The sequence below is a fragment of the Nematolebias whitei genome, chromosome 23 (assembly GCF_014905685.2).
Source record: "Nematolebias whitei isolate Nwh7 chromosome 23, NemWhi1, whole genome shotgun sequence".
Lineage (NCBI taxonomy): Eukaryota > Metazoa > Chordata > Actinopteri > Cyprinodontiformes > Rivulidae > Nematolebias > Nematolebias whitei.
This window is the reverse complement of record NC_056520.1, coordinates 7620722-7633399: the sequence shown is the minus strand read 5'-3', so window position 1 is coordinate 7633399 and position 12678 is coordinate 7620722. Positions and strand designations below refer to the sequence as shown.

Below are 12678 nucleotides of genomic sequence, written 5' to 3'. Positions count from 1 at the left end.
ACACATCAACCACAACTTACACAGGAAACTGCTTTTTGGTTTTTATATTGCTTAAAAGTATAGTGTCCTCAAATTATTGGGGTGGCCAAAAACTAAACAATGGTGGCACCATTGGCAACCCACTAGCTCTGCCACTGTGCCTGGTTGTGGAAAACGTACCGCTTCAGATAATCACATAAATAAATAAATAAAAACTACCTCTGTTCTGAACAGTAACTCCTACCCAGCTGAACATGTTGCACCAACAACATTAAGATTTACTGACCCAGTACAGAAAAATCACTCACCTGGAAAACTACAAACATTCACCATTCAAATCCTCAGAGTCAGGGGCGGGGGGGGGGTTGGTCGATGTAATGCTCTTTTAAACCTCATGTTTGTTACCACAGTGTACTGAAGTACTTAAGTATTTATACCTGGATACTCGTGCCGATAAATCCCTGGAAAGTAGTTTAGCCCAGTGGTTCCCAGCTCTGGTCCTTGAGGAACGCCATCCTGCATGTTTTAGTTGCGGCCCTGCTCCACACCTGATTTGAATGAGTGGGTGATTAACAGACTTTGGCAGAACTTGGGGAAGTAATTAAATCACTGAATCCGATATTGGAGCAGGGAAACAGCCAAAATGTGCAGCATGGCGTTCCTCAAGGACCTGTGATGGGAACCATGACTTTAGACCACATTTCCTTGTTTGATACCCACTTCAGATCTTTGATAAATGTCGTTAGCGGTCTTTTTTTAACAGAGGACCTCTGTTCTTCTTTAAGATGGTTTGCCTACCTGCTTCAACTCTCCTGAATTAAAAAAAAGCAGTTTGTTATGACATTATGAGGTCACTGAATCTTTAGGGCTGGTTAAAAAAGACAAAAACACTCAGCTGGCCAAGTCAACGTGATGCTTTATTCATGAATCTAGGACCATATATATATATATATAAACACCGTATAAATACTCTATATATTCTACTTCCTTCTGCAATCTCAATAACAAATATAAAATATATTTATAAAAGCCACATGGTTATATTTAACAGGCTGTACAAAAATAAATAAACGTTTGGATATTCTAGACAGAATAGAAAAGAGAAACGGCCTTCGTGGAAGGCAGGAGAGACTTACTTATGAAGTAGTAACAGGAAACAAGTCCCTCATTAGGTACACACACACAAACGCACACACATTCAGACTCAAACTCTCCTCTTTGGTCTGTTGGAGTTCCCTCATTAAAAGTCGAGTAGGTAAGGTCGAGATATGGCTAAAAGTTTGAGGCGTTTCGTGGAAAAACTGGGTGAAATGTGCCGCGGGCCAAGAAAAGGAAAAGAAGATGAAGTGCTTCAGGTTTGTGATAAATAAACAAATCTTATTTTCCATACCTGATGGGATGAGAAGCTATTCTCTCTCATTTTGTTTCTGTATATAATCTGAGGAAACCTCCAGCACTTGACGGGTCTGTCCAGCCCAGCTTGGACAAATATATACAAGAATAGTACAAAAAGACACACAAACACACACGCAAGCATGACTGTAGAGTTCGCATGCTTTCTGCGGGAAATGTCATTTTCTTCCGCCGTCAGCGGATAGTCCGATGTGCCGCTGCTGACGGACACCTGCCGTCCATTTCCCAACGTTTGGCCCCAAAACTCATGGAGGGATGAGATAAACAACAAAACATACAATCACAATCATTGAGGACTTATTCGTAGCTCTGGATGTAAACATTCATGTGACCTTTTTTTCTCGATTGTTTGTGCGAAAGGGGGTGGTGAAGGATTTTGAGCCGGTTATAGCCGCAGTCCTTAGCAGATGTTCCGATTGCACATTTCCAGGAGGGGTCGCGGCCGGTTTTTCATGTCACAGCTGTCGTGGGTCAACGTGTGTCCGTCGTGCCCGATGCAGCGCAGCTGACGCTTGCGGAAGCCCCGGCCGCAGGTCTTGGAGCACTCGGACCATTCGCCCAGGAGCCAGGAGGGGCACGGCTGGGAGTCGCAGGACCGTGAAACCAAAGGCCGAAGCTCCTCTGGGCAGTCCCTGGATGAACGCCCCTGGGGGTCCAAACACACGACCTCTCTTTGCTGTACGCCTCCTCCACATGACTGGGAACACGGACCCCACTCCCTCAGAGTCCACTCGGCTCCACCAACCTCACGGATGGCATTGATCGAGTGATGACGCCCTCCGTTGTTGTTGGGATGCGACGCAGCGTTGTTGGGTCTGGGGGCGAAGTAGCTGTACTTGACTCTGGGCCGTGGAGCCTCACCTACAGAGAGAACCTGGATGGTGAGGGGTTCAGGGAGTGGGCTGAAGCTCCGAAGGCGCTCCAGAACAGCAGAAGAGCCGCTGTATCTTAAGAGCGATCCCCGAACGGCGATATCCGTCTCCATGGTCATGAGTTTGTAATCTCCATTTAAGAGATAGGTTCCATCTAGGCGCTGCACGGCCAGGTAGCTGTTGTCTTGGCGACCGTTGCCCGGAGCACGCTGTTTGATGTCCACGTGAGTAGCGCCAGCAGGGATGGTTACAACATCCACATAACCAGGCCTGAAGCAGAGGTAGTTAAAATTAGGTATGAAAAGGATTGTGGCCCGAATGCAACAAAGGTCTGACAACAAAGGGTTTTTGTGTTTACCTGGCATGCTCCAGAGAGCCGGAGACTTTTTTACAGGTAGATCCATCTCCGCCACACACGCCACACTTATCAAAGCGTCGGTTGGAGCCAATGACACGGTCACAGCCAGCCTTGACGCACTGGCCTTGAACACAAACAGAGGTGGAATCTGGACTGCAGGGTGTTCCATCGGCCACCTGGGGTCAGCAGAGAGACGAAAACAAAAAAGGCTGTCATGAAGGAGAACAACAAGTTGTAGGCCTAAATCAGAGCTAATTTGAGGTAAACTAAGATCTCGATCATGTATTATTTTAAAAACGGTGATAACAAATAGGTTTTGTTACTCACTTTAGATTTGAGGACAAAGAAGTACCCAGTCCCCTTGGCTCGGCACACTAGCTTGCAGCGGTCTTTGGGTGAAACTCCAGCGTACTTGGGCACCCATTCCACGCCTTCGCCTGAACCCAAGGACACTTGGGCTGACATGTCATTGTGGGCCAGACACTGCTCCTCACGAAACGACAGGCCTGAACAAGAGAGGCAAATACGTTAAAAATGACTTCAAGCTGAAGAACGGTTTGAGAACATTCAGTCAAATCTTGACCCAAGATCTCTTACCGTTGGTGTCAGGGCAGGCTTCCGTGTTACAGGAGCGGTACTGGATCCTCTTGCCTTCACAGTACTTGCCTCCATTCTTTGGCACGGGGTTGTCACAGGCACGAAAAGAATACTGTACTCCTCCGCCGCAGGTCCGAGAACAATCGCCCCAAGGACCCCAGACGCCCCAACCACCATTAACAGGAGTCTGGCAGAGATAAACATATTCAGCTTTAGAATAGGAACGCAGGTGAACAAGAGTAAAGGAGTGCTTTTAAATATGGAGTTAGAAAATAAATACCTGAAATTCAATGGCCTGACGCTTACTGAGACACTGTCCGGCCAAGCAGAAGCTCTCATCCCCACATGATGTCCCATCGGCCCATGGAAAGTTCTTGGTTTGGCACACCAGCAAACCATTGGATGAAGTTACGGTACACCACAGAGCTGCGCACGTTGTGCTCAGGTCCTGGCAGTGCTGCGAGTCTTCACCAAAGGTCAGGCGACACTGATGGTCTGCGTCGTAGACCATCCCTGGCAGAGGTTGGGGGAGCGGCTGAGGCTTCGCCGGCTTATCTAGCAAGCACTGACCGTGACCGTTGTCCAAGAAGGTGGTGATCATGAGTGCAGAGCAGGGAGACCATGGATCCTTCTGGTCCAGATTGGCCAGGGTGGAGGCCATCATGTGGGAGCTCCAATGGAGACCGTTGACACCAGAGCACAACTGGGCATCGTCATGAGGCATGTTGAAGACGTGACCTGGAAGGCAGACGTCAACAGATATTTTAGCACCTGTAGAACTCATGCGCTCTGTATTTTACAAGATCGTTTAGGACTCGTACCCAGTTCGTGTGCCACAGTAAAAGCTGCCTGCAGTCCATCGTCCTCAATAATGGAGCAGCTTCTGTCCGGGTCGCACACAGTGCCAACATCTGCCATCCCCAAGGTGTCACAGGAGTGGGCACCGCACAGATCCTAACGAAGCAGGCGCGGAACATCAACAAACTTGTTTTTGAACCATTTCCTGTTAGAAAAACATCCGAAACGCAACTTACGGTTCTAGTGAAGAGCACCGCCGTGTCATAGTGCTCCGGGTGCCGGTCGCTCGGAGGGTTGTGCTGGCGCTGCCACTGGCAGAAATTGCGGAGGGTCATGGCGGCGTTGGAGGACACCTGAGGGCCTCGCTCCTCCTCGTAGACCACCAGCAGCTTCACCACGGCCAGGCTGATAGAGTTGTGGATGCTCGGGTGGCGGTAGAGGTGCGACGCCACCGCCATGATGGTCAGGAGGTAGGGTTTGAGCCCTGCACCGTGGAACTCAGCCATGGACTGGTCGGCCACCAGCATGATCTCCAGGTAGCGAGGGGTGGAAACGAAACGCTTGGTTCTGTGGTTATCTGTGAGAAAGAGGATGAAAAGGTCAGACCATTTTATTTTGGACAAACATTAAAATAATCAACTTCTAAAAAGTAGCTTGGGACTTGGTGCCACCCCACCAGGTGGGGACTCCTTTTCAGGGTCCACATTCTTTGGGAACAATGGTGCCAAGTTGAGAGGGGCTCAAATCTGTCGGTGCGGTTAGTACCAGGGAGGGAGTATTACTGCCTCCCCCACTCCTCCCCCTCTTCCTAGAGTTTTCCCTTCCCTCCTCCCAGTTTCCTGACAGCGCTGTCAAAAGCTGAGTCCAACTCTGCTGGTCCTTCCAGCTCCAGACGACTTTAGTTTTTGTTTGTTTGTTTGTTTGTTTGTTTCAAGAGTCCAGCTCTAATAAAAGAAGTCAAAGTTTAGGAGGCGCGCGCTTTTACCTGTCTGTCCGTGTTTGGCTCCTTTCTCCAGATTCCTTGGCACCCTCTCCTCGTCCTCGCTGACCCCACACTTGGAGCTGCCCTCCTCCGCCAAAGCTGCGCGGCTCCTCCGGCGCACCACGTGGACCTCCTGCTCCTCCTCCCCTTCCTCCTGGAGGTCGGAGGAGTTGAGGGGCTGGATGAAGTACTCCTCGCCCTGGAAGAAGAAGCCTCCCGTGAGGCCGCCGCAGAGGTTGAGCGCGGCGGCGGAGCGCTCCTCTCCGTTCACGGTGCCGGAGAAGAAGCAGCCCGGTTCGGCTCCGCTCCTCTCGGGGCCCCGGGTCGGGTCGGACTCGGGGCTCCCCACGACGTGGAAGACGAACCCCGGCGCCAGGAAGGTCTGGTCGGGCTCCAGCTGCAAAACCAGCCGCTTCCCGAACACGTCCAGCCGGTACGCGCGCACCTCCCGGGACGGTTCATGTCCGCTCTCCGGATCCAGTCGGACCGGCACCACGTTGCTCTCCTCCCACGCGCTGCGGGCTGCTCCGACCCACAGAACGGCAACCAAACCGAAGGAGAACCACATCATGGAAATCCAAAAAAATAAAATAAAATAAAAACCAAAGCAGGATCAAATGTTTCCACGGAACCGTTCCAAATTACGCACAGCCTAAAAATTTAAAATCAAATCCAGATAAAACTCTTATAAAGCGGAAGTCCTTTTTCCTAAAATGAAAAGAAAATCTGAATCAAAGTCTTAAATCCCAACAGAGTCCCCCTCTGTCTCACCCTCTCACTTCTGCTCCTTCAGCCGTTTTCCAGTCTGACCCGAGCCGGGCCGGGCCGGGCTATTTATCCTCTGCTCTGGTCCCGGGACCACCCCCTTCCCCGAGCGCTCTTTGATTTGAGAGAGGGGGGCCAAATCCCGTGCGCGAGGAGGACCCGGGTCAGTTGCCAAGAGCATCAATCATCCCGAGAATCTTCGCAGAAGAATTACGCACGAGCGTTTCTGATGAAAATAAAAGTTTTTAACCAAAGCTGCTGACGGTTTTATTGTTTTGATTCAAAGTAAACCTTTTTATTTTATTGGTTCGGGTTCGGAGTGAAGTGGCACGCAGGGATTTGGACCGTGGAGCCCCGCGCGCACCGCCTGCCTGCGCCAAACCGGCTGCGGCGCGCGGCTCCCAGCAGCTCCGCTCCGCAGGGAGAGGGGCCGCTGAGGTCTTAAGGTGGAGAAGCTGCTCCACCAGGGACTCCTCCACGCTCTCATGAAGGCACCCGGCGCCCCCGTCCTCCTACTCCCCCCCCCCCTCCTCCCCCAATTGTTCCTCTCCTCAAGACTTTCATTCCCTCAAACCGGATAAACCTCAGCAGTATCGTCACAAAACACTTGTCAGGCTCATTTTAGGGCACTCGTAACAAACGCGCAGGCTTGCAGGAGCAGAATCCCACTTCAGCATCATCAGCTTGTCCGCAAAGATCTGAAGGATCCACCTTAAAGTCGGAAGGGGACAAAAGTCCAGGCTGCAGTTTCAGCTCGTCGCCGCTAGATGGCGGAAGAGAGCCGGGAGGCGCATCAAGGTGAAGGAGCAGCTTTCTGCAACGTTTCACGCTTTTTGTCGACAGGTGGCGCCTTTGCATTGCACTCACTTTGACCCCCCCTCAATGAGCTGAACTCATGGGGCCCCTGAACACGTGGGGGCAGTCTGTCCACAGAGGAGCCCACCTGGATGCAGTGATGCCACTCACACTCTGAAGGTCGAACCTCAGTAAACTTTGTTTTAAACAGGAAACGATGCTCACGCTCAACTTGTGCCATCATTTCCCAGTTAGGGGCCCAACAGAGGAAACATTCTATTAATCTATGAATCTATTAATCCCTAATGGGGAAATTAATTCTGTGCATTTTTCCCATTGCACATGTGAGCACCCATGTGAAGCAGTGGGCTGCCCGGGGAGCAGCAGGGGGTGTTAACAGCCTTGCTCATGGGCCCAGAGTGGGGCAAATGAGCGTGGAGGCAAGTGTGAGTGCTTCACCTTTTCCACCCACATTTTGATGTCGTCGATCTGGGGATTGACCTGTGACCCTCCGATCAGCGGCGTACAGAGTACACCCACTAATGGGAATTTCAGTGTACCCGCTTAAAAGTGCCCAAATGACACAAGCCCATGTCCTCCCACTGTGCAAACCGAGTGTAGACCGAACAAAATAAACACTAGGGAGCAACGGTTGTGACGTCTTAGAATAACGATGAGGAGGCAGCATAAGCAGCGTGGACAGAGAACCGGCTGGGGCGTTCGTACCAACGTCACCATAGCCCAGAAGTGGCACGGCGGTTGCAGACACGCAACGTTTACGAGCCACTAAGCAGACTGGACCTCAGTGACACTTGAGGCAGAGCTTTATCAAAACGGTACTCTTTAGTTTTTGTTCCATTCAGAGCCAAAAGGTGGGACTGTTTGTGACAACATGACCTAATACTGCGGACACTAGTTCCACTAAAAGGATAAGTTTCTTTCGGCTGCTCCCTTCTGCAGGGGTCTCCACAAGGAGCGAACACGCATGAAAGATTTGGTAGTTACTTTACACCGAATGCCCTTCCTGACACAACCTGGGCTCAAACCCGCAACCTCAGCATTACAAGTCTGCGGCACTGAAGCTGCTGCAGCCACCACTACTGCTTAGAATAATGCTAATTCTATACAACAATGTTCAGACAGGCCATCTGGACAGTTCCTTTTTTTGTTGTTGTTGAGAGACGTTTCGCCCTCCATCCAAAGGGCTTCATCAGTCCGAGTCGCCGCATACAAACCGTTTCCCCCACCAAGCAGTACACTCCTACAGTGAACCAACCAGTTTGGCTGGGAGGAGTCGACAGGGCGGGGGATGGACCCTGGAAACCATCTCATCACCAGCAAACTGGTTGGAAACGTCTCTCAACAACAAAAAAAAGGAACTGTCCAGATGACCTGAACATTGTTGGATTTCTTTACCTGGATTATCGAGCATGAACTTTGACGTCTGCTGATTCTGGCTTTACGACTGTTAATTCTAAAAACCGCCTCCCAAGAAGCGATCTTATCACTGCCCATGAACCAGATGTTTGGGTTAACGAAGAGGCCACCTTCTGAACTCTGAACTGATAAGGGTATAAAAGCGAGCAGGTAACGCAGCTCGAGGCAGATTCTTGTGACTGGTCTTCATGTCACGTGTATATTTTACATATATTTATATAACCTGTCCCAAAAATCGAATCTTGCAAGTATAAATACCAGTTATAAATCTTCTCCTGTGGTTCTTGTACAGAAGTACGAGTTTTTTTCACCAGCAGTTTCTACTGCATTGCTATTGTTGCTACTTTTAATTCTAGTACAGTGTTCCCTCGCTACTTCGCGGTTCGACTTTCACGGACTTGCTCTTTTGCGTTTTTTTCAAAGTGAGATTGGACACGAGGGGAAAAAAAATATTGTACGCAACGCACGATTGTCAGCTTTAACATTACTCACGTGACTGAGACGGTACGAGATACTGCAGAGTGAAAAGTTAACATCCATCTTTTACTCGCGTCTTCCTTTTCTAGTTTTAATACTGATAATTATAGTTTTACTACGGGTAATAATACCAATTCTATTACTGCTAATTTTACTATTGCTAGTTACTACTGGTGATAATATCGTTAACGCTAATAGTGATCATTCTAGTTTTAACACTGCACTGTTAATGCTTATGCTAGTTTTTCTACTGGTAATGATACTAATGATAATCTTGCTACTGCAAATTCGGATACTACTACTACTATTATTGTTCTTTTAATATTAGTTGTACTACAGGTAATACTTCTAGTACAAGTTCTACTACAACTAATAACACTTGTAATGCTAGTTGTACTACAAGACTAATGCCAGTACAACTAATAATAGTGCCAGTTCCAGTACTGGTAATTATACTGCTAATGCTTTTAGCTACTGTTTTGCTACTTCCGGTCAATAAGTCGGGGCGTTGCTACATTTAGCTTGCAGCTGTTGTTTTTCTCTTCAATACATTTTTCTTTCATGTGATTGTAGCTCTCAATAAAACATCCACCGTTCAACGTTCAGACTCGGAATGAGACGACTGAATGAGACGCAGACACAAAGATGTTTAAATATATAGATTTTATATACATATATTCATGTGGATGACTAGAAAAGTAAACACTATATTCTTACATGGAATTGTTCCAACGCAGTCACACCCCTAAGATAAATAGTAATTTGGTACAAAATTACTATAATAAATAAAACTCATCTGGTTGCTTTTTTCTTTAATTCACACATCAGTTGTACAAACAATAAATTACAAGTTCAGTGCTGCGTTTCTGTCGCTCAGCGAGAGGCGAGTCCACACCGGAGCTGAAGAAAGAGGCGAGTCTGCGGAGCGAGTGTGAAACACTGAAAACTGTAAAAGTTTAAATGCCTTTTATGCGTCTACAATAGTTATAAAAAATTTGTAACATAGCATTATCAGTGTGTTTGTAATATTAATATCAACAAAAAGCTTGGCCGATCAGATGGGCTGCGGCTTGTCAGACAAAAAAAGAGCCAATTTTCCCACTGAATCACTCGGAGCGACACTTCTGCAGGACTTTCCAGAAAAAATCCCCAAATTCAAGGAACTGGAAACCCTCGCTAAGATTTTGGAAACATCCTGATGATGCATGCTCAATAATCCAAGTGGAAAAATCTAAAAAAAAAGTTAAGTCAGGTCCTCTGGATGGATTCTTCTCGTTGAAACGTTTTGTCTTTTATCCAAAGGACTTCTTCAGTCGGAGGAGCTGCAACAAACTCAGTCTTATAAATAGCACCTTCTCATAGTGGATCCACCAGTTTGCTGGAGACAACCAGAACTAGCTGTTCACGTGCAAAAGGAGGACCATTATCGTAACGGTGGATTGTTAGTGCCCTTATAGCCGCTTGCTATTCACAGGTTTTTTTTTTCCAGGAATAAAGATGAGCACATCCTTGATAGAGGAACGATGGTTTGAGAGAGGAGTAAAGGAGGCCATCTTTGTGAAGAGAATACGTCCAACATTAAACAGGGGCGGAGTCTCTGTGAATAGCAAGCGGCCATCAGGGCACCAAAGATCAATGGTTAGACTGATGGTCCTCTTTTTGCATGTGAACAACTGGGTTTTTTTTCCCCAATTTGGAGTACGCTGTTGGGGAAGAATCAGTTTTGGTTAGTGGTTCCTCAGACTGGAAGAAGTCTGTTGGATGACGGATGAAACGTCCCAGTAGGCCTGTCACGATAACAAATTTTGCTGGACGATTAAATGTCTCAGAAATTATTGCGATAAACGATAATATTGCTATTAGTAATTATTGTCAAATGTTGGTAAATTTTTGTGTGTAGTACCTTTTTTCAACCACCAGATGGCAGTATAAGACTGTCTGAACCAAACGATGGATAGTGAGGGAGCGAGCAGCGCGTGTCTCTTTATGAAAAATGGGAGGGAGGCCCCTAGACGTGACATGGGCTGTTTCTCTTCGGTTCTCAAAATGGCGGACGCTCGGTGTGGTTTGAGCTCTTTAGCATTTTTCACACAAAGCTTTTAATAAAAAAATCATTTAACAAGTTCTCAGCTTCTTTTTGCAGAAAAAACCCACAACTTTTTAGATGAAGGCACGGGTTTCAACCATGAATTTTGGAGCTTCGACAAGACTGAGGTTTTTCCCTGAGGTCGGCCTGTTAGCTTAGCTCGTAGCTTAGCTGCTTGTAACGATCCAAAATCGTGATTTTGGACGGGAGGGGTCAGTGAAGAGCACCGGAGTTAAGCCTTTTGTCATCCAGTGTCTTCAGAGACAAGAAGAAACGATAATGTCGATAAATGAAAATGAGGTCGATAATTTTAATTTATCATGCGATTAATTGATTTATTGTTTATCGCGACAGGCCTACGTCTCAGCACACACACATAAAAAATAAATCCAGATGACCTGACTGAACATTGTTGGTTTTACACCTGGATCATCGAGCATGAACTTTGTTGATATGAACAGATAGTTCTGGATGTCATCAGCAAACTGGTTGATCCACTATGAGAAGGTGCCATTTATAAGACCGAGTTTGTTGCAGCTCCTCGGGCTGACGAAGTCCTTTGGATAAAAGATGAAATGTTTCAACAAGAAGAATCCGTCCAAAGAACCTGACTTCACTTTTGTAGATTTCGTAAACAGTCGCAGAGACGTTGGCGTCTGAGGAGCTAAAGCATAAAGAAAGCATGGATTTATGGCAGCCATTATTGGAATATTCAACCGTATTATCCCCATAAAGTTAACACTTATAATCCGTTCTTCGTATCTGCATTTTGTTTGAGCGGCGCTCCGACCCGGGTCTTGGATCGTCTCATTTTCTAGGCGAGGTCTTCGACTCACGAGGGCCAAATATTTTAACACAATTACAGGAAGGTAATTCTCAAGTCGATTAAACGTTGATTGTGTCGCTTGGTTATTCGTGAGCGCTGAGGTAATGGCTCCAGCACTGCTGCTCGTGTTTTTACACAAATAAATGAGATTTCATTAAATAATTTGCCTAAAAAGAAACTCCTCCTTGTAACTATACTCCTGCCTTTATTTTGTACTTAAAAGGATTGTCTAGTAATGAAAACTACCATTTCCTTGAAGGAAAAGTTGAGATTGATAATCGCAAAAGACGACATTTAGCAAAAAAAAAAAACCCATCAAAATGCTGTGAAGTAAAAAAAAAAAAAAAAAAAAAAAAAAAAAAGAACACGCCAAAAAAAAATGTAAAGAAAAAAATACATTTAAAGAGTTTTTGCTTTTGTTTTGTTCAGAAAACAATTGAAATGTGTTTCTTTAAACTTCATTTTGCACCTGAGCCACAGTTCATAAAAGTAATTCAAGTTTAGCTGCAACGATTAATGCTTCTAGTGTTTATTTACTCGTGCACTTTACTTTTACACGTATTTGACTTGCAAAGGTAAATTAAAAAAAAGGCTAAAAACAAAACTGGACTTTATTTGTAACTGAAGACGTTTCGTTTCTCATCCGAGCTTTCTCACTTCAAAGAAACAAGGAGTGTGGGATTCAAGCTATAAAGCAGAGGTGTTCCGTAAGCTCGCATAATGCAGATTTACACATGCAGATTGACCTCTCACTCTTCACAACAGAGGATCGTTAGTCTTTGTTAGTCCCACCACACAGAGGGGCAAAACACAACACCTCTGTTTTATAGCTTGAATCCCACACTCCTCGTTTCTTTGAACTGAGAAAGCGAAACATCTTCCGTTACAAATAAAGTCCAGTTGTTTTGTTTTCAACCTTTTTTTGGATTTACCACGTCCTGGATGACTGAGAATCTTCATCAGCGACTTGCAAAGGTATAAATGTTATAAAAATGTGTTGCTCTTTCAAAAAACTTCGAGTAGAGCTAAGAAAATAAAGGTTTTGTTTTTACTTTTAAAATGCTCCTAAATTAAAAGGACTAAATAATGACGTTTAAAGTAGTAAAACTAGTAAAAGATTAAAGAAAAATTGTGTTGTAAATGAACAATAAAGACTGCATTAGCATTTAATGTTTTAAGAACAATTCACCAGTTTGCACGTTTTGATATTAGTGGAGTGCGAAGACACTTAAGGATGGAGAAAAAGAAAAGACGGGTCCATGAACATGTAACCAGAAACCGTTAAATCAACTT

At 46.1% G+C, this 12678-nt stretch overlaps 1 protein-coding gene across 1 annotated transcript; it reads right to left on the bottom strand.

Moving 5' to 3' along the window:
- Positions 1-882: 882 nt before the first annotated feature.
- Positions 883-5800, bottom strand: adamts1 (ADAM metallopeptidase with thrombospondin type 1 motif, 1). Its single transcript, XM_037696668.1, has 8 exons — positions 5003-5800; positions 4254-4594; positions 4041-4173; positions 3500-3957; positions 3220-3406; positions 2950-3128; positions 2623-2798; positions 883-2534 (listed from the first exon to the last, which is right to left on the bottom strand). The coding sequence occupies exons 1-8, from the start codon at positions 5568-5570 to the stop codon at positions 1793-1795; spliced, it is 2784 nt and encodes a 927-aa protein (XP_037552596.1). The 5' UTR covers positions 5571-5800; the 3' UTR covers positions 883-1792.
- Positions 5801-12678: the final 6878 nt, after the last annotated feature.

What these genes read in the sequence shown, in the direction of transcription:
- adamts1 (XM_037696668.1), bottom strand. Translation starts at nt 5,570, where the DNA reads ATGATGTGGTTCTCCTTCGGTTTGGTTGCCGTTCTGTGGGTCGGAGCA. An exon ending in AGCCTGCCCTGACACCAACG is followed by an intron (nt 3,129 to 3,219) that starts GTAAGAGATCTT and finishes TCTCTTGTTCAG; the next exon opens with GCCTGTCGTTTCGTGAGGAG. An exon ending in TCTTTGTCCTCAAATCTAAA is followed by an intron (nt 2,799 to 2,949) that starts GTGAGTAACAAA and finishes TGCTGACCCCAG; the next exon opens with GTGGCCGATGGAACACCCTG.